The 19,967-nt window shown below is 45.3% G+C and overlaps 3 protein-coding genes across 9 annotated transcripts; all 3 read right to left on the bottom strand.

The window, feature by feature from the left end:
• Window positions 1–5,037: 5,037 nt before the first annotated feature.
• LOC129601218 (uncharacterized) lies at window positions 5,038–7,770 on the bottom strand. 5 transcript variants are annotated; one of them, XM_055499966.1, is made up of 4 exons: window positions 7,639–7,770; window positions 6,782–7,271; window positions 5,695–6,685; window positions 5,038–5,627 (listed from the first exon to the last, which is right to left on the bottom strand). In XM_055499966.1, the coding sequence occupies exons 2-4, from the start codon at window positions 7,128–7,130 to the stop codon at window positions 5,087–5,089; spliced, it is 1,881 nt and encodes a 626-aa protein (XP_055355941.1). In that variant the 5' UTR covers window positions 7,131–7,271; window positions 7,639–7,770; the 3' UTR covers window positions 5,038–5,086. The 5 variants fall into 5 exon arrangements, with proteins under 5 accessions (XP_055355941.1, XP_055355942.1, XP_055355938.1 ...); XM_055499967.1 differs by having other exon boundaries at window positions 7,630–7,759; XM_055499963.1 differs by having other exon boundaries at window positions 6,782–7,356; window positions 7,639–7,734.
• Window positions 7,771–10,366: 2,596 nt separating this feature from the next.
• Window positions 10,367–13,216, bottom strand: LOC129601221 (mitogen-activated protein kinase 3-like). 3 transcript variants are annotated; one of them, XM_055499976.1, is made up of 4 exons: window positions 12,632–13,216; window positions 11,560–12,562; window positions 11,234–11,488; window positions 10,367–11,172 (listed from the first exon to the last, which is right to left on the bottom strand). In XM_055499976.1, the coding sequence occupies exons 1-4, from the start codon at window positions 12,978–12,980 to the stop codon at window positions 11,115–11,117; spliced, it is 1,665 nt and encodes a 554-aa protein (XP_055355951.1). In that variant the 5' UTR covers window positions 12,981–13,216; the 3' UTR covers window positions 10,367–11,114. The 3 variants fall into 3 exon arrangements, with proteins under 3 accessions (XP_055355951.1, XP_055355950.1, XP_055355949.1); XM_055499975.1 differs by having other exon boundaries at window positions 10,367–11,488; window positions 12,632–12,982; window positions 13,075–13,216; XM_055499974.1 differs by having other exon boundaries at window positions 10,367–11,488.
• A 1,218-nt stretch (window positions 13,217–14,434) lies between these two features.
• Window positions 14,435–15,375, bottom strand: LOC129601222 (uncharacterized). The gene is made up of 2 exons (XM_055499977.1): window positions 14,803–15,375; window positions 14,435–14,716 (listed from the first exon to the last, which is right to left on the bottom strand). The coding sequence occupies exons 1-2, from the start codon at window positions 15,324–15,326 to the stop codon at window positions 14,581–14,583; spliced, it is 660 nt and encodes a 219-aa protein (XP_055355952.1). The 5' UTR covers window positions 15,327–15,375; the 3' UTR covers window positions 14,435–14,580.
• Between the last annotated feature and the right edge of the window lie 4,592 nt (window positions 15,376–19,967).

Below are 19,967 nucleotides of genomic sequence, written 5' to 3'. Positions count from 1 at the left end.
GATGTTATTTTTAACACATAATGCAGTACACATAACGCTATTTTGTGCAGATGCTGCACGGGCTGCAGTCGGCGGATTCGTGGCCAGCATCCCATTTTCGCGCGAAGCATTGGAGTGTGGAATGTCTGCAAGGTGCACAGCTGGAGAAACTTTCCCGTATCACCCGACATATCCTCCTTCAGCTGCTCACCAACCGAAAGTCAAGGACCCAGAACTCCCGCTACTGAGCGGGCTCGAACAGGATTTATCGTGGGTTTGATGCTGTGTTCTGCGGTAAAACGTGCAGCAGCTGTTATGTGTATTGATCGGTATCTGGCACTTTTGGTTGTACTGCAAAGTGCAGAACCTCCATTAATCATTATATTAAAGCAGAGCTGTCTGTGCGTCACACTCCCGCCTCCAAATGGTTCTGATTGGCCAGAACCAATCTTACATTTCCGATTGGCCAAAACTAGCCTTACGGCCTTCTCAACCTTACGGCCTTCTCACCTCCTTAGTGTCCATACGAAATTTTACCTGATCAGCCAGAACAACCAGTCCTGCCGTCAGCCTTAGCCCTTACAAAGATTTCAAAACCTTATTGCCGCACGAACGTTTGCTTGATTAGCAAGAACCAACGGAACTACCAGATCTGCCAGAACCACCCGATCCGCCAGAACCGCCAGATCTATAAGATCATCCAGAACTACCAGATCAGCCAGATTAGCCAGAATTAGCAGATCAACTAGAACTAGCAGATCAGTCAAAAAAACCAAATCTGCCAGATCAGCGAGAGTACCGGAACAGACAGACTTACTAAATCTACCAGATCAGACCGAGCTACCAGTTCATCCAGAACCATCCAGAAGTGCCGTGTTGAAACTAAGCTTCGAAAATCTATCCTTTTAAACTTTTGTCAACGAAAGATGTGTGTGCGGGATCCCACGTTTTAGCCTTCTGTAACCGGAAGATGCCTGAGCGGGATCCACATTTTAAATTTTTTTGTAACCAGAAGGTGCGTGCTGGATCAAATTTTACCATTTTTTAACCGAAAGGTGCGTGTGCAGGATCGGCCCTTTTAGCTTATTGTAACCGAAGGGCACGCGTGCGGAACCCGCATTTGTCAGCCTTGGGTCCCCGAGTGCCTTTTAGGCCTTTGTCACCGAAAGGCCTTTTAAGCCTTTTGTTACCGAAGGCCGCGCGTGCGGTACCCGCCTTTTCAAGCCTTTGGTTGCCGAAGGTCTTTTGGACCTTAAACCACCGAATGCTTTTTAGGCCTTTGGCCATTTGGTAACCGAAGGCTTTCTAAGCCTTTGGTAGCCGAAGGCCTTTTGAGCTTTTGGTTACCGATGAAAGGGCTGGGCTAGGCTCGCAAAGACACTCGCAAAAAATCTGCCGATTGAGGGAATCGAACCCACAACCTCCATACTCTAAGGCCGAGAGAGGCACCACTAGGCAAAGCATACAAAATGTATCGAAATGTTCTACCGAACGATCCTATAGAGAGCGGATGCCGCTCTGACACCGATGTCCTTTTTGGCCTTTGGTGACCGAAAGCCACGCGTGCAGTACCCACACTTTTAAGCCGCTGGAAACCGTCGGCCGCATCAGCGGGGCGCGTAAGCGCCGCGCGTCCTGCTTGTCGATATTACAGCAAGAGATTGATGTTCTTCCTGGCAAACTGTTCAAGCATCATCAATCTGAAAAACTACCCAAAAACCGGTAAATTCTAGCAGAAATACAATATTGGGAAACGTCTACGTAATCAAACTGGAGAGGCTCGCTCCCATGAATTTCTCCGACAGCGACTGTCCCTGGAGATTCAGCGGGGAAATGCGGCTTCGGTTTTTGGAACAATGGACGGAGTTAAAACGTTTACTGAGCTCTTTCTGTTGTGATGATAAAATCTTCTTTCACCGTTTGGTTAACTTATTAATGTTTTTTTTATTTGTATGCTGCATTCGTTTATAAATAAACGCCAGTATATTGGGATGTCAAGAATGATTTTATATCAGAGCGCTAGGTGTGGTGGGCATCTATTAGCCGAAACTTCTACCCGGAAACACGTAACTTAACCTAGCGCCCGGGCGGGCGGAGATCAAGACGTCAGAGTCGGTCAGACGGACGTAGTCATCGCATACTGACGTCGTAGCCGGTTTTGGACGGATGCAGTCCGGCTTTGCTCATTGGTCAAGAAAGCGGCGTACAATGTACGAGTGTTGTAAAAATGCACTAAAGGTTTTCAGTGTTAGTGCATTGCAGTAACCTGCTCGTATTTCGGGAACCATTTCTCCTTTTAATTCTTGATAAAGTGCTGCAACAACACCCATCTTCAGGTTATCAATTCCTATTTTCGGTACTCCACTCTGAAATTTTGTTTTTCGCTTTTTTACACCAACAATTTTTCGTTTCTTTTAATTCGTTTTCGTATCCGCTTCCGAGCTGTGTTTTGCATTACAGATTTGAATTAGGAGGTACCTTCTACGGTATACAGTACGCCGTAGTCCGCGTTGCTCATCTTCGGCAGTAACAGAACCACGTTACCAATTCACACCAACTCAATGGACCGCTTTAACGCCGTGTACGTCCTGGGCAGCGATCAGCGGCTGCGTTACGGGCTCGTCGTGGATCTGGCAAAGGATGGTCTCTTCGTCGATCTGTTCTGTCCCCATCGGCGACGCGAATACGTGCCATTTGGCAGCATCTTTTTGAAGCGCAAAATGGAAGAACATGATCTCTGCCGATTTACTGCTCGGAAGCAGTCCATCGTTCCCGTGGAGATTCTGGTGCGGGAGACCGTATCAGGTCCGTGGATCTGGCACAATGGTGAAATGAGCCTTGGACCGCGACGAAAATTCGGCGGGGCCGTTGTTCACTGGCAGAGTCCGGACACGGGAATGCCATGCACCGATTTCGTCTCCATCGAACGCGTTCGTCCTCGCCTGGATGTATCAACCTGGCGAAAACAAGCAGAGCGTTTCAAAGCGTTCCCGGAAACAGACTCGCACCAGCACGGGAGGCGGGCAGATGATGGCGACCCATTCCTGGACCATTTCGTCCGTCCTAGCACCTTTACCATGCACCGGGTTCAGTTGGACCCGAAACTTCGCTCGCAGTCCACGGAGGAAACGAAAGCGCTCGTCAAGCGACTGAATGGCAGCAAGCATGGTAACCGCTTCATCTTTATGGTGGACCTCGTGGGCGGCGAACTGAGATACATCTGTTTATCGGTACGGTGTGTTAAGGAATTTCAATTCTTTAATACAAAGAGCTCGTTCAGTTGAGGCAAGTGTTGTACTTCGTTTGAATTTACTTACTTAAATGCTTTCCATGCGCTTTGCAGAATTCCCACGATGGGGATCTAATTCGCCCGGATTTGCTCAGGACGCTGAAAGGCTACCATAACGCAGAACAGGCAAAGACTCCGATCCAGGCGGCGCTCCCGGTGGAATTGTGGCAAGAGGTCTTCTCCAACTTGAGCACCGTGGACCAGACGAAGCTACGCGCGGTGTGCGCAACGTGGAACCGCATCATGGATGCGCCGGCACTGCAGTCCACGATTGTCATCCGCAATGATCCTGAGGGTTTTCTTGAGCTGTACAGTGTGTACAAATGTTTACGCCCCAGCACACGCCGCCTTGCCGTCAGCGCCGACGGAACACCGTGGTGGTTCACGGACGCCGGGCGGCATTTAAGCGACTTAATCCAGTATCTGGCGGCTCGCAGCACCGGAATCCGATTGAGCACCATCTATCTGCACCGCGTCCTGGTCTGCTCTGTGACCACCTGCCGGTCAGATAAATTTGACACCACCGAATGCGACCAGCATCCGTCTCCATTGCAGTCACAGCATGATGCGGAATTCGGTCGTGGCTGGCTGCAGGATGCGATTGCCGTGTGCCACCGGTTCCCCTGCGATGTGATCCTGATAACGAATGGCCTCGTCCGTTTGATTGGCTCGTTTTATGTCGGATTGATTGATAAGGCGATAACCGCCGCGACCGAGATCCGCGTTCGCCAGGCCCGTTTAGAACTTGGTGGGGACTTCCCTTGCGCATTGTGGGACGCGTTGGAGGCGGCGCTGCCCAAGGGGAGTGGGGAGAATCTCCCGATTCTACTCAAGCAGTTGAAAATGGGCGGGGATTCCAAGTATGAGAAAGTGCTGAGGAAGCTCTTTTGCAAGGTAGGAACACTGACGCTACAGCGCCATTCGGTCGACCGCTATTTCCAAGAAAACTTTAGCGGAGATTTCGTATTATAGACACTGTGCGGAGTGCAGTCGGCTGATCCGCGTTCCTCGGCGCACCACCGCTGGAAGAAATGGTGCGTGGACGGACTGGAAGAACTCGAGGTGGAGAAGTTGTCGCGTCTTACCCGGCACTTTAGGGTAGAAGTGCTCAAGAAGCCGGCCACGATCCTTGGATCGTAGGATAAGGCAGCAGCCTGTGCGATCGTTTTCCTCGGAATCATTAACGAAGACGCGTAGTTTTGTGTCCGGATGTTGTCAGATAGGAAGTAGTGCTCGCATGTTTGCCCTTTTATTCCTACGACGTCTTTATTATTCTATTTATGTTGGTCGGTTCGGTTGACCAAATGTTTGGGTGGGTCTGCTAGTACAGGTATATTCCTTGTCTTTAAAGTATTCTGCTGCTCTGTACAGATACTGTAGTCTCTGGACCTCTGTACACTTTGCATTGCACTCCACCATAAAATGTGAAAAGTAGGAATCGCGAAATTATTTTCATAATGGCTTGAAGTTGCAGCTGAGTATATTTCCAGAAAACTACTGACAGCGTCTTAATAGTCTTCGTAAGCCCGGCTGCGGCCGAAAGTACAGAAATATTTTCCGGCTAGTTGTTCCATTAGTGAGAAGTATGACTATTGTTACTACAGGCGCTGCATGCCTTCATGTCCATGACTAACACCGAAGGAGATCAGTAGGTCCCCGCTTCCTGTTTGGTAAACAGGAAAACCATAATTGTCCACCAGGTAATGGTAATGTTTTAATTAGAATGACGAAATATAGTTTACTTGTCATTTAACACCTAGTTTCTTAAGCTTTAATTGTACAAGTTGATGCACAACGACGCATGATTATGAACGCCGTTCAACCACTTATATCTGGAAAGATAGCAGTATCCGGATTGACGGAAACCGTCGTTACTGCATACCACGAATTTTGGTATGCCGCCATCCAGGCGGCAAACTGTCCGCTATCTTTTGGTGACAAACTGACAGAAGACCATCCTGCACCGCTTTTCGTATCGTAAAACTCTATCGTAGCGGCGTTTTCATCGTTAGAATAACTACCGCCGCAGATATATAATCGATCCTTGACAATACAAGCAGTATGACGAAATCTGGGCTGATGAAGCGGTTTAATCTTTTCCCACGTTGTGCTACCCAGTTTCAAACGAATACAGTCAGCTGTTGCAGTATAGTTCAGCGCAGCGTCGTTCCAAAACTTTCCACCCATAATGTATACGTGTCCGCTGACCACAGTCATTGCAAAATCGAAGCGCTCTTGTAGCCGGCGTTTTAAATATTTCCACTCCTTGATCAACGTATTATACTGGAACAGTCTGTCTTCAGTAGCGTAAAATATTTGCTCACGGAATTTAGTCACGGCATCTCCATCGAGGTAAGGGCTATAAAGTGTCAAAGCTTGAACTGCTTGGTGTTAAGACTGCAATTTATACCAAAAAATGGCCATACCTTTTATTGGCTGTGATGTTGCCAGTGAAGATGTTTGTTTCCAATAGCATATCGTCTAGTCCCCATAAATAAAGCGTGTCTTCTACCGCGATCATCGTTGCACCCGGATGCACATAATAAGGGGAAGTAAACTCCTGTTGAATCCATATTCCTTCGTCGACAGTCCAGCAATGTACTTTCAGCTTTTGGACGCCACTATCACGTATCCGTTCTCTGAATATAATTTTGTTGCTTGTTACCGCCAACTGCCACTTTGTTGCCAAATCCAGTTCTGGTGCACCATGCACCTTTTGGACACTGACAGAGTTAGTTAACGGATCGAATATCATGACGCAGAGGTATTTAGAATCCTTGAACCCTAAAAATACGATGATGTCCTTTTTCTGTAGCTTCTGCAGTAATTCCCTGGCCGATAATCGATTTGCGCTTGTTGTATCCAAACACTGCCGAGCAATGCATGCTAAATTGTCTTCAATATCGTCGCTAACAAATGGAACATAACCGTCGATAATTAAGCTTGCATACTGGTAATTTTCAAGAGCGTTTCCAGCATCGATAATATTCCGATCCTTTATGAGTCGCTTCTTGGGAACACTTGCACAGCTTTCGGCCATCTCCAAAATGATGCATCCCAGACTCCACACATCCGTTTTTCGTCCTGGTCGCTCTGCTTGTTTTAGGGAAAATTTTTTCAACATTTCCGGTGACATATAACGGGTTGTACCACGCAAATGTGATAAATCTGCCGAGCAAGTGGCACTCTCTTTCATTTGCACTAAATCATCTAAATCGCCAATCACCAATTTCGCGCTGCCACTTGATATAAAGCTCACAAGTATATTTTCAGGCTTCAAATCGCCGTGAATGATGCCTTTCTGATGGAGGAACTGAACTCCCTGCGCCATGTCCTTTGCAAACTGGAACACTTTTTCCCATTTATTCGAAAGCGTCCCGTTTTTCTTAGCTTGTCTCAAAAACAAAGCAAGGTCACCTGCAAAATCGTTTGTGTAATAATGAAAGCAATACGAGAAGCACGTACAAATGAGCTTGTACGAAAATAACTTGGCAAAAAAACTGTTTAGATCACCTTTATGATAATCCATTGCCAGCTCCACTGTCACTCCACCGGAAGATTTGGTGATGGAGACTTTGTGATAGACAACGAGATGTTTGTGCTTCAGTTCAGTAAGCCGTCTTAATCTCTTCACAGCTGTCATCCAGTTCTCCTGGTCGGCATCACTTTCGGAATTAATTGCGACGTGTATCACTTTGACGGCTACGAAATCTGACTTCGAGTAAGTGCCAGCTTTCGAGATGTTGGCTTTGTAAACTACTCCAAACGTTCCCCTCGCAATAAAGTCCGTGCTATTGTAGCGGTATTGTATACTGCTGCCAATTTCCTCTGCACCGAAATCGCGGAAACCCATACCTTCCATTTCCGTAATTACCGGATAATACCAGCTGGTTCCCACTTAAGCTGCTGTAAGTTTTGCCGAGAATACCTCCACTGAATCGCGTTTCACTTCTCACAAGTTTTGGGATTTGAAAGAACCCATAATGTATGGATTGAAAATTTTCTAGTGTCTGAAGCCTTCTAAAGCTGAGTACGAGGCAAGCGACAACTCTTTCCCATCGCTTCAGTAAATTTTATCACTTTCCCTGCTGCATCTTACCCGTGTGCAGGCGCTCACGTGATACTTGATTTCAGCCGTTTCACGTCGGTTTGCAGCTATAGCTGATTGTGCAAACTGATAAAGAATACAGAGAAGAGCACGGCAGGCGAGATTTTATCGCCGGCTCAGTAAGCGCTGATTACAATGGATACGATATCTAGTATCACGTGAGGGCCTGCACACGGGTAAGATGCAGCAGGGAAAGTGATAAAATTTACTAAAGCGATGGGAAAGAGTTGTCGCGTTGTCGCTTGCCTCGTACTGTTGTTACCAAAATGAAAAGCAAGCATGCGCATTGTTCAAAGGACGAGCTATACTAGAAATGAACACTATTTTAACGTAGTTCAGCAAGAATACCAAACTCAGTAAACTGTATGAAGCAAACTGCTTCGTATAATTTTGCACTGTACTAACGGCAGAAAAGGCTTGCTGTTGCTGAGTTGTACCTCGCGCCGGGCAAGATACACGACAGTGATAGCGCGAACTGGTAACTGATAACGCCAATAACATGATAAATTTTGTTACTGGTACTAGTAATGCTGCTGCTTTTGTAGAAGAAGTGAAAGCGGGATAAGATTAATGTCACCCGAACTTGACAGGTGTGCACTTTTGTGCTGTGTTCCGTTTTCTCCATTCGGTGCGGTGCTTCCCAGTCACCATACGTTATCAGATTCTCACAGCCAAAGATTTGTGGAGCCCATTAATTTTTGGAGAAAGGGGGATACGGGCTATCTGTTGCGTGTACAAGCCGGGCAACAAATTAAGCATCAGCTAATACAGCGAGAATAACAAATTTACCGGTTGCGCCTAACTTCATACTGGGTACACCACGCTGCACTATTTTAACACATAACATGCATTGGCGTGGGGTTTGCCAGTGCAAAAACCAAATAATATAATTAGACTGATCGTTAGTCGATGCAGTAAGGGGCGATCTGACCGCGGAGTGGACCTTGTTATTGCGGTAAATGTAGTGCCGTTCTAAGCACGATTTTCGCTTTACCTGTACGTTTATATGACCAGTTTGTATCCCGGTTTGTATACTCTGCAGCGGCGGCGCGCTCCGGCAATACCGTTTGCCTCCGAATACACGCTCCGGCAATACCGTTTGCCTCCGGATACACGCTCTGGCAATACCGTCCACCCCCGAATAGAGCAGAAACATCTGGGTGGGAAAAATTCACGGCGGACGTTTTCTTGGACCGCCGGACGGTTCATGCGTCGGGACGATTTTGCCGGTTACAGGCGTGCATTATACGGTTACATAAGGGCAGTTCAGCGAATGTAACGTGAATCGCTTCTTACGCTTAGACTTGACCTAAAAGGGCGTAAAACCATGAGAGCTCCAACCAGCCAAGCCAACTGAGAAGTTTTTGCAAGAACTGCTACGGTCGAGAGTTCAAGAAACCAACAAAGATGCTTGACTCGATTCAGCCAACTGAGAAGTTATTGCAAGAACTGCTACGGTTGAGAGTTCAAGAAACTAACAAAGATGCTTGAGTTCGTTTTTTAATAGGCCAAAGTGCAAGTGCGAAGTATTATTTCAGACCTGACTTGGCTTGTGTTTTCGCTGGCAAAAGCGCGAAGTTAGCGAATAATTTACAACATAAACGGCCAGAAATCATTAAAAAAAGCATTAATTACCATTGAGTTTGTAGTGGCATTGAAAGTAAGGACCAAACGCAGGCTTATTGTCAAGCTTGTATTTAGCCATTTTATATTTGAGGTTTATGAGGTTTAACTTTTGCCGCTTCGCGCGAACGGCGAAACCAGCGCTCAGTATAAAAGCTGCAAGCATCTTCAGAAATTTGTAAGAAAACAGGTGGTAAGCCAGATGCAGAGAGAATGGTAATACGTTCTCTCTGCCAGATGGTTAATTTGTTATTTACGGTACTACGATCCCGCTCGCAAATTAGCCACTTGCACTTTACGGTTCAGGAAACGGGTCACCCCACAAATGACATCAGATCGACAAATACGTTTTAGAATGCATGTTGAATCGCAAACGTCTGGAAAAGGTTTCGGCTGATCGGTTTTGAACGTTTACGGACTTGCGAACTTGCAATTTAAAAACTGCCATGTTTAAGTCTGTGCGATATCGTCGGCCGGCAAAGATATAAATATTGTTTTTCTCGCGTGTTAGTACAGTCTTAGTTTTCTCACGTGTTGTTAATTACGGATCTCCGGTTTCGCTTGAGCGCCATTTTGAAAACTGCTAGATAGTGCTAAAAATGTGCTAGAAATGTGTTAAGTCAACCGCCCAAATGCAGCGATGAAAATACGGTTTCGGCTGATACAGTATTTTCATACGGTATTTCATCGCTGCATTTGGGCGGTTGACTCTTTCTCTACACATTTTACTATCTACATTCTCAAAAAGTCGCTCAAGCGAAACCGGAGATCAGTCGAAGCAGAGGACTGGCGCCTTCCCTAGAGATGTGCTTGCTGTCTACCTGTTTAGAATTCTCTTACTCTGATTCGGTTGAACGTCTTGCTCTGCCCGAGCCGGTTAGCGCCATTGCGCGTTAAAATAAAGCTGGCGCTCGCGTTTGCGAGCTGCTGCATACGTTCTGTCTGTTGCAGTGTTACAGCCTCCACTGCAACTCTGCGTGAATGAATTACCGCACTTTGCACAGAATGTTCTGTCTGTCTCCTTATTAATGCATTGCTGAACATGTAAACCGAGCCGTTTTCGAAACAACTAGCCGAATAAAGCAATAGCAAAGTACGGCTGTGTTTTTCAACGTAACAGCGAAATGCAAAATAGTTAGATCGAACTAGCCGCTTGTGGTGGAAAATATTTAGCTTGATAATCCAAAGGGAACATCAGCTGTGTGCTAGTGCAGTGTTGTGTGCTAGTGCAGTGGCCGGAACTTTAAAAAAACAACTGGTGTACGAATACCCCTAGTGTGACCCTAACCTAGCTGTGCGTAACGATGCTCACGGGACTCCCTAGCGCAACTTTCGTTTTAACGAACCAAAACCAGGTGATACTGGGCATGAAGATCGAAGAAGTGACCAAAGTCATGAAAAAAATTGGGAGCTAAAGGTCACCACGTCTCACTGCCAGGCTATCAGAAGATAAATGTGCTTGCCCGTGAAGTAACGGAGAACCGAAGACTTGAGTGGCAAGGCCACCAAGAAATCTTATAGCAAAATCCTCATTCGAAAGAGAATACCAGAACAAACCGTGAAGTTGATCACCTTTTGATGAAGTCCCTAATGCGTCGGGATAACAGCTCGACACTCTCAGGTGCTTGCTCATTGCACTCGCAGGTACCGGACATCAACAGAGGATTTCAGAAGAGGGACTGGCTAACCAATTATCAACGATAGCTACACACGCTGACGTGGACGAATCATAATCTCGGGTCACTTGAACAAGAGAACAATAGGTAGAGCCTGTAAGGTAAGTCGAGGTACGAGCGGAGGTTACAAGTCGCGGTCAAAGTTCCTTGCTGGGGGTTTCTCGGAATGCGTGAGTCGAGGTCAGGGCCATGACTCGGAGTAGTAGAATTAAGTAGGAGTAGAAGCAGTAGTAAAGTACATGCGATGTGGACGGATACACCCGAATACATCAGATTATATCCGGAACGATGTCAATATTCTGACTGACGGCAACCGTGGTTATTGCAATTCCATACCATGGCTTATAGTATTCAGCAACCCAGGCTGCAAACCTTTTGTTATACTTTGGTAATAAGTTGACAGTGGACCATCCTGCGTCGCGTTTGACATCGTAGAGTTCTATCGTAATGGCGTCCTTCTCTTCAGAATGGCTACCTCCGCAGATGTATATTCGATCCTTGATAACACAAGCAGTATGATCAAATCTGGGCTGACGAAGCGGTTCAATCTTTTCCCACCTTGTACTACCCAGTTTTAAACGAACACAATCAGCTGTTGCAGTATAGATAAGCGTAGCGTCGTCCCAAAGCTTTCCGCCCATAATATATATGTGTCCGCAGACCACAGCCATTGCAAAATCGTCGCGCAGTTCCAGTGGACGTGGTAAGTATTTCCATTTTTTTATAACCGTATCATACTGGTACACTGTGTCCTGTGTAGCGTAAAATATCTGCTCACGGCATTTAGCCACTGCATCTGCATCGAGGTAAGGGCTAAAAAATACCATGTCTTGAATCGTTTGATATCAAGGCTGCAACGTACGCTCTAACAAAAATGGCCATACCTTTCATTCAAATTAGTTAACGCTGTGACGCTGCCAGTAGAAATGTTCATTTCCGTAAAGGTTCTGGCTGTGTCCCAAAAATAAAGTTTCTCTCCCACTGCGATCATCCTTGCATCCCATTGTATATCCAAAGAAGGAACTGGTCCTTGCTGTTCCCATGTTCCCTCGCCGACATTCCAGAAATGAAATTTGACCTTTTGCGCGCCACCATGACGTATCCGTTCTCTGAATATAATTTTGTTGCGTGTTGCAGCCAACTGTTGTTCCGGAAGCCACTCAAATTCTGGTGCGCCCTGCACGTCTTGGACATTGACAGAATTAGTTAACGGATCGAACATCATAACGAAGAGGTATCTGGAATGCTTGAGCCCTAAAAATACTATGATGTCTTTTTTCGGCAGCTTCTGCAGTAATTCTCTGGCGGATAATCGGTGTGCGCTAGAAATATCCAAACAGTGTCGAATAATGCATGCTAAAGTGTCTTCAATGTCCTCGCATACAAACGGAACGTAACCGTCGATTATGAAACCTGCATACTGGTAATTTTCAAGAGCGCTTCCAGCATCGATAATATTCCCAGCCTTTATGAGTCGCTTCTTGGGTACACCTGCACAGCTTTCGGCCATCTCCAGAATAATGCAGCCCAGACTCCACACATCTGTTTTACGTCCTGGCCGCTCTGCTTCTTGCTGGACAAATTTCCTCAGCATTTCCGGTGACATATAGCGCGTTGTGCCACGTAACTGGGATATATCTGCAGAGCAGGTAGCACTTCCCTTCATTTGCACCAGATCATCTAAATCGCCAATCGCCAGTTTCTCGCTCCCACTCGGCCAAATGCTTAAGAGTAGATTTTCAGGCTTCAAATCGCCGTGAATGATGCCCTTTTGATGAAGGAATGCTAATCCCTTGGTTATGTCCGTTGTGAATCGAAGCACTTTCTCCCAGTTGTTTAAAAGCGTCTTGCTTTTCCTGGCTTGTCTCAAAAACAAAGCAAGATCACCTGCAAAGCCGTTTGCGTAAAACTGAAAACAATGTGATAGTCATTTGGCGAAGAAGCTGCTTGGGTCACCTTTATGGTAGTCCATTGCTAGCTCCACAGTCGCTCCCCCTGAACATCGGACGATGGAGACCTTGTGATAGACAACAAGATGTCTGTGCTTCAGTTCCGTGAGTTGCCGCAGTCTTTTTACAGCTGTCATCCAACTTTTCTGGGCGGCATCACTTTCGGAATTAATTGCAACATGTATCACTTTGACGGCTACAAAGTCTGGCTCCGAATGGGTGACTGCTTTTATGATTTCGGCTTTATAAACTACTCCAAATGCTCCCCTCGCAATAAAGTCCGTGTTACTGTAGCGGTATTGTAAATTACCGATTTCCTCAACTACACCGGAATCGTTGGAACCGATATCTTCCATTTCTGTAACTTTCAGAATAACACAAATGGTTTCCACTGATGTAAATTGAATAGGAGGAACTCCATTGAATTGCCTTTACAGTACAAGTACTCACATCTGGAATTTGAAAGCGCAGATAACTAACCGCATCAAGTATGGAGCGATGATTTTTCAGTGTGTGTGTGTGTAGCCTTATAAAGCTGAGTAATTGTTGTCACCAAAATAAAACGCATCAAAAAACGAACTATATCCGTATGAACATTGCTACGTATTTTGTAGTTCAGCATTCTTGCTGAGCTGCGTCTTGCACTATTTAATGGCAGAGCAGGTTTGCCATTGTTGAGTACACCGCGCCGGTCAAGATACGCGATATTGTTAGACAGCGATATGATAAGATAGCTTAAATGTGATGAATTTTACTGTTGCCGCTAAGTAATACTGCTGCTTCTGTAAATACTGATAAAATATTGTACCCCCATATTGACAAGTATTCCGTTTTCTCCATTCCATGCGATAGTGATCGTTACTGCCTAGTCTTATAATCAATTGGCCTGTATTGTTTCTGAGTTTTTGATCCGTTCCCATTACCCGCAGTGCTCGGAAGATAAATATTAAATTATCGCGCAGAATGTTTAGAAAAAAACCTTCAATCGTACTGCGTACAAAGCCGTAAAGGAAATGGCCCGGTACACAGTGCCAGTTTTGTTTTACAGACACACTGAAACTTTCGCGCACTCTGAAACGTTTTTTCATACCTTTGACCTATGTCCTTCTGTAAAGAACATTCTTCCCGTCACACCCGCTTGCCAGGATGTTGCGAAGAAAACTGGGCAGGTTTGTGCGGAAGGCACGCGATGACCCACTGGTAGTTTCTTTTTTATCGGTATAGCAGACAGCTGCACTGCCCATCCTGCTCCCGTTTGCGATTCAATCGCCGCACGCTATCTTGTACCACCAGCGCCTCCGCGCGCGTGCTTCTTGGAGCGTTCGGGGCGTTCATACAACGCGCAGATTTTATAGGCAGTAACGGCTTAAGTTTCATTTGAAACCAAGATGCAATGAGCGAGTAGCTCGGAAAGATAATGTGCCGGTAAACAAAACCGAACACTTGATGTCACCGTTCTGTAGCCTGATCGTTTATTTGTTGCAAGCCAAAAGCCGTTTCAACCGTGGTCTGTAGGGGCCCAGTCATGCTCCTTGTTGTGCTCATAAGTGAAGGATGCATGAAAAGCGGTAGTGATCTCAAGGTCGGAGCAAGACCGGACGGAAAAATCGCCGGTTGAACAATTTTAGGCTGACACAAACGTTGGCATTTTTGTCTGTTCCATCATTTCTTCAGCGCAGAGTCAGCAAGTTATCGCGATAATGTCAACAAAAGACTCACAAATAACCTGGAGATTACGAAACAGAAGTGCCGTACAACAACAGTCCAGAGCGGCGTTTCAGAGCTCAGGCAATACGATAAAAACAGCTGGAGTTAAATCTTGAAAGTATGAAAACCGCTAGCAAAAGTACTCAGAAAAGCAAGACGAAAAGCGTTCATTATCTCGGCGAGGCAAGCCATTATAAGAGGCGTAGGTAAACTGCTAGAAAAACAAATTAGGCACAAAGTTTTTTGGCGTCAGCGCTGCTTCCGGTCTGTCAGACATGCGTGCAGTGCTGCGAATGTCACGTGGCTCAAAGTGTCAGTGTCCAGTTGGCGAAGATCCATGGAATCCCAATGCAGTGGATCATCAGCGGAAGCCAAAGAGTTGAACCTAATTAAACGTTTGTGTAAAACTTTGCAGAACTTCCGAATAACGCTGTCAGGTATAACTAACAGGTGTAACGTGCTTTTACTTACATTTGAAGGAAAACCCGAATACCTGCCCACTTTTCAGGATAGACAAACTTGCGGATCCATCGCGCATATATCGCTCTGATTTTTTGTCGTACACGCCGAGTAGGAGCCGGACAATTGTCGTTGGCGGCGGCGAGAAAGTGTCGGCACTGTGCAGCAGCTGTATCCGTGCGACGAAAGCGTAGAAACGGAATAGTCACATTCGGCCAACCGTCTAGATCGCATCGGATGTATTTCCTTTCACGCTCCCAGAAAGATGATTTGTCATTGAAGAATAAAATTTCATCAGTTGATTTAGGGATGGCATCAGACGCATTATAATTGATCAGTATCAGTGCCTCACTAACAGACAACAATGTCGATTTCGCCGGGCATTCAAAGTCCGTGCTGGGTTCAGTGCCGCTGATTTCCAAGACGGAACACCATGGACTATGCACGATTTCGTCTCCGTTCACTAAAACAATCAACCGCAGACTAATGCCTTTGGTGCCTAGCAGCATTTTGATAACCGCCGTTATATATTCCATATCAAAGCGGTCCCAATGCACGGCTCATCGACACCTGTAGAATAGTCAGAAAGTGAATAGCTAGGGTATTTACTAGTATTGACGCAAATACACATTCAGTTTATTCACTAGCTATGGTATACGTGAACGATTCAGGTGTAACGTAGGTTCTTACTAACTGTAACTCAAACCTGGCTAGATGGTATAAGTCTTTATTGATCTAAGACTGACTAAAACTATCAACGATTTTTAGTATTGAAAACATAGGACTTATATATGAGAACAGATGGACAAGCCAACGTCCAGTTACACAACGTTATTGGCGTATAGTGAATAGAAGTTATGACATTCAAACGGATGCACTTCCGTGTTGCGTAATATGCCTTTGTTGGCCAGTGCGTTATACAGCAACGCACTGTGGCTCGAACGCCAACCGGCACTTATGCATTGTGTAACAACTCTGTTGGCCAGTGAGTTGTGTAACAACTCACTGTTACTGTTATGCCAACGACCAGTACATACGTTGTGCATGTACACATGATAAATCATGTTACACTCCTTCTAAAGAAAAAATAATTGAAAATTATTTATAAACTGGTCTTGTTTTTCTTTCACGTAAATTGTATCTTGGCTCATTGTTGTCCCTGTGTGGTGTTTTGGTGTTGCTTCCAATGTCTCTGTTCTCTGTTGTATGTTGTTCTTTTGGAGTCGTTTTAGCGAGTTGGATATTCTCCTCTTCATCTAATTTGTCGTACCACGGTTTCAGTTGGGAAACGTGGACAACGTCCTTCTTGCGTTTTCCGTTTATGTTCTCAATTTCGTAGTTAACGTTGTTCAACTGTCGGATTACGCGATACGGTCCGTGCCAATGTTTAAGCAGTTTGATGGTAAGCCGAGTGTCGGCTGGGATAATTTTGCCATCTTTGTTAACAAGCCGAGGTACGTTCCAGCGGTACACAAGGTCATTTGGCTCGTACTGCGCAGCTACTCTCCTCTCGTTATACGGTACTTGATTTCTTTCGTTTCCATCGATACATCGTAGTTTGGCTAGTTCCTGTGCATCTTTTATATACTCCGTAGTTTCTTTTACGTAATGGTCAAGGTCGTAAATGGCTTCCGGTTGGTGTAATGCTGTGTCGAGGGCAGATGTTGCTTGGCGTCCATGTAGGAGTTCGTATGGAGAGTATTTTGTAGTGGCGTTGACGGTTGTGTTAATGCAGTGTGTTACGAAGGGCAAGTAGTTATCCCATTTGTTGTGGTCGTCGCAGTATTTTGACAGACATTCGGCAATAGTCTTGTTTGCTCGCTCTGTCATTCCATTACTTTGTGGATGATATGAAGTCGTAAACCGTTGTTTGCAGTTTAGAAGCTTCGTCAACTGTGACAAAAGATCATTGCAACAAATGTCTCCCTCGATCGGATACGATGTATTTTGGTACCCCATGACGTAGGATGATTTGCTCCATTATAAATTTAGCGGCGTTCTCTGCTGTGGCATTTCTTACGGCTTTTGTTTCTATCCACTTGGACAGGTGGTCGATTGCAACTATAACGTATTGGTTCCCCTTTGAGGATGTTGTATACGGGCCTTGATAGTCTATTCCGATGGTGTGCCAAGGTCCTTCCACGGGAAACGGTTGCATCAAACCTGATGGTTTGCCTGGTGGAGGCTTTTTAACATTACAGGAAATACATTGTTTAATATATGCAGATATGGAGTCCGTCATGCCGGGCCAGTAATATTTGTCGTGAAGTTGGTGATACATTTTCTCAGTTCCAAAATGTCCATTTGCGTCGTGTGCATTATGCAAAACTTCTCTCTGCATTGATCTTGGGATGACTAACAGGGTAACCATTTTATCGTTCCGGTATGCTATGCGATACAGTAAGTCAGCTATCAACGTGAATCGTGTACGCCGGTATTTATAGGCTTCGATGTGCGTCGGGCCTTTAAGGATACTGGAAATTCGCCTGCAGAAGTTGTCTGTCTGTTGCTCTTGTTTTAGGTTGGAAGTCGTTATGTGAAATAAGGGGTTGGCAAATTTCAGATTTTAGGCGTGTTGGAATTGTCGAAAGGATATCTTGACAGGCAATCGGCGACAACGTTCTCTTTTCCGGCTCTGTATCCGATATTAAAATTATACTGCCGTAACCTTAAAATCCAACGTGCGTGACGTCCTGTAAGATTCTTTGCGTTTATAAGTCCTCGCAGAGCATTGTGGTCCGTTATAACTTCAAAAGTTCTATTTGGATCGCCTATATATGGGCGAAACTTGTCGAGTGCCCACACTACTGCTAATAATTCCTGTTCCGTGGCGCTGTAGTTCCGTTCGGATTTTGATAAAGCTTTACTCGCGTAGGTGATGACCGTTTTCCTTCCGTCGTTTTCGACTTGGTGTAGAACAGCACCGAGTCCAACACCACTGGCGTCCGTCTCCACTATGTGCCGTAAATTCCGGTCGAAATGTGCCTGAATGGGTTTCGTTGTTAATGCTCGCTTCAATGTTTCAAAAGCTTTCTGCTGTGTTTCTGTCCACTGGAAAGGTGTGTCTTTGCAGGTCAGTTGATGTAAGGGTGCCGATATTGTAGCGAGGTTCGGGATAAACTTGCTGTAATATCCGACCATCCCGATAAATCCTCGAAGTTGTTTCCTGGTTGTCGGGGCTTGGTAGTTTTGTATGGCTTCTACTTTTTTGGGATTGGGAAATATGCCGTCTGGATTGACAAGATGTCCCAAAATTCTACTTCACGGTGTCCAAAGTTGCACTTTGATGGTTTAAGTTTTAGTCCTGCTGCCGTTAATCTTTGTAAAACTGTTTCTAAATGCTCAAGGTGTTCCTGAAATGTCCGGCTATGGATGTTTATATCATCCAGGTAAATAACGATGTATTGGCCAATTAATCCGGTAAAAATTTTATTCATCATGCGCTGGAATGTCGCGGGGCATTGGTAAGGCCAAAAGGCATCACCTCGAATTGGTACTGGTTTGTCGAAGTAAGGAAAGCTGTTTTCACCTTGGATGATTCTTCAATCGGAATTTGCAGGTATCCTTGAACTAGATCTAGACTAGTAAAATATTTACTACCTCTAAGCGATTCTAAGCAGTCATCGATCCTTGGAATCGGGTATTTATCTTTGACAGTAATTTTGTTGAGGTCCCGATAATCCACACATATACGAATTTTATCTTTTTGTTGTATTGGAACTAAATTAGCTGCATACTGGGATTGGCAAGGTGATATTATTCCTAGGTGTATCCATTCATCTATTTGCTTATCAATTGCCTCACGTTACCACTGAGAAAATCGTCTCAGGTGCCTTGATGTTGGTTCGTTATTACCGGTGTCGATGTAACACTTCGCACAATTTGCACGTCCCATTGGTGATTGCTTCGTTGGAAAAATCTCGCGGTATTTAAACAGTAATTTCAGGAGCATTTTCTTCTCTTCACCGGTGAGTTCCGGTCCTAGCTTGACCATATCTTCAATGTCGGCCATTGACAGCTGGTCCTCTATAAATTTTGATGAGTCCCCCAGGAGGTCTTTCGGGCTTAATTGCCCATTCTCTTCTGCGTACGCCTTCTCCTCCTCTTCTCTTTCTTTATCTCTCTCTTCTTCAATCTTTTCTCTTCTCTCTTCTTTCTTCTCTTCTCTCTCTACTTCTTTCTTCTCCGGAGACTTCTTTGTTAACATCATGCCTTCAGTGATTCCTAGGTTCTTCACTGATGAACAGTGCTGCTCCACCCTCTCATCGCGCGTTTGATTGGGTGTTCGTACATCTCCAACCCTCCGACCAAATCGGCCAAACTTGGGCAAAGGTTGTGCTGAGGATGTCCGGTTGCGGAGTAGCGTATTCGTGGATGGTACTGGCATGGTGTTCTTTAAATCGGCCATTAGACGTGCCCTGAGATTGAAGACTTTATTTTGTTTGAAATCAATCACAAAGGGTGTTGACCGAAGATAGTCGGTCCCAAGCAGCATGGCATATGGGAACCCCTCTAGTATGGCTGCTTTTACCCATACTCTCTCTTTCAATAAATCTATGGGGACTCTGCATGATCCTGAAATGTTGAGTTTATCACCTGATGCGGACGTTGCGATGGTACCGTTCCATGGTTGTTTAGTCAAATTCTTTTTCTCAAAAAATTTCTGATTTATTATTGAAATTCCTGATCCGGTATCTACGATGGCTTCTATTGGCTCATTGTCAACTCGTACTTTGCAGGTTATTGCGCCGGATGTCGAATTTGTACAGACCAGTTGATTGTTTACCGTAGCAAAAGAGCCTTATCTGCCATGGCCTTTAGTTTAACTCAGGTATTTCCAGTGTGTCGTCGTGTTCTTCGTAGCTGAAGTACGACGGTTGCCTGTTGTTATTATTACTGTCGCGGTTAGAATTTCCTCCCCTGGAAAAATTGTTCGGGTTTCTTCTGTAATTCTGGTCCGTATTTCGTCCCTGGCTTCTGCATTCGCGAGCGACATGACCTTTTCTTCCACATTTATTGCATTTTGTCCAACAGTCCTTCTGCATATGACCTTTATTACCACAGCGGTGACATATTGCATCTGAACGAGTGTTGCGTCCGTTAAATCGGCTTTCGTTACGCCGGAAGTTGGGCTGGGATCCTCGTGCCATGTTTTCCACAATGTTGACTACTTGATC

Source organism: Paramacrobiotus metropolitanus, unplaced genomic scaffold (assembly GCF_019649055.1).
Source record: "Paramacrobiotus metropolitanus isolate TYO unplaced genomic scaffold, Prichtersi_v1.0 Parri_scaffold0000220, whole genome shotgun sequence".
In the NCBI taxonomy this organism is placed as follows: Eukaryota; Metazoa; Tardigrada; class Eutardigrada; order Parachela; family Macrobiotidae; genus Paramacrobiotus; species Paramacrobiotus metropolitanus.
This window is presented reverse-complemented; position numbering and strand designations above follow the sequence as displayed.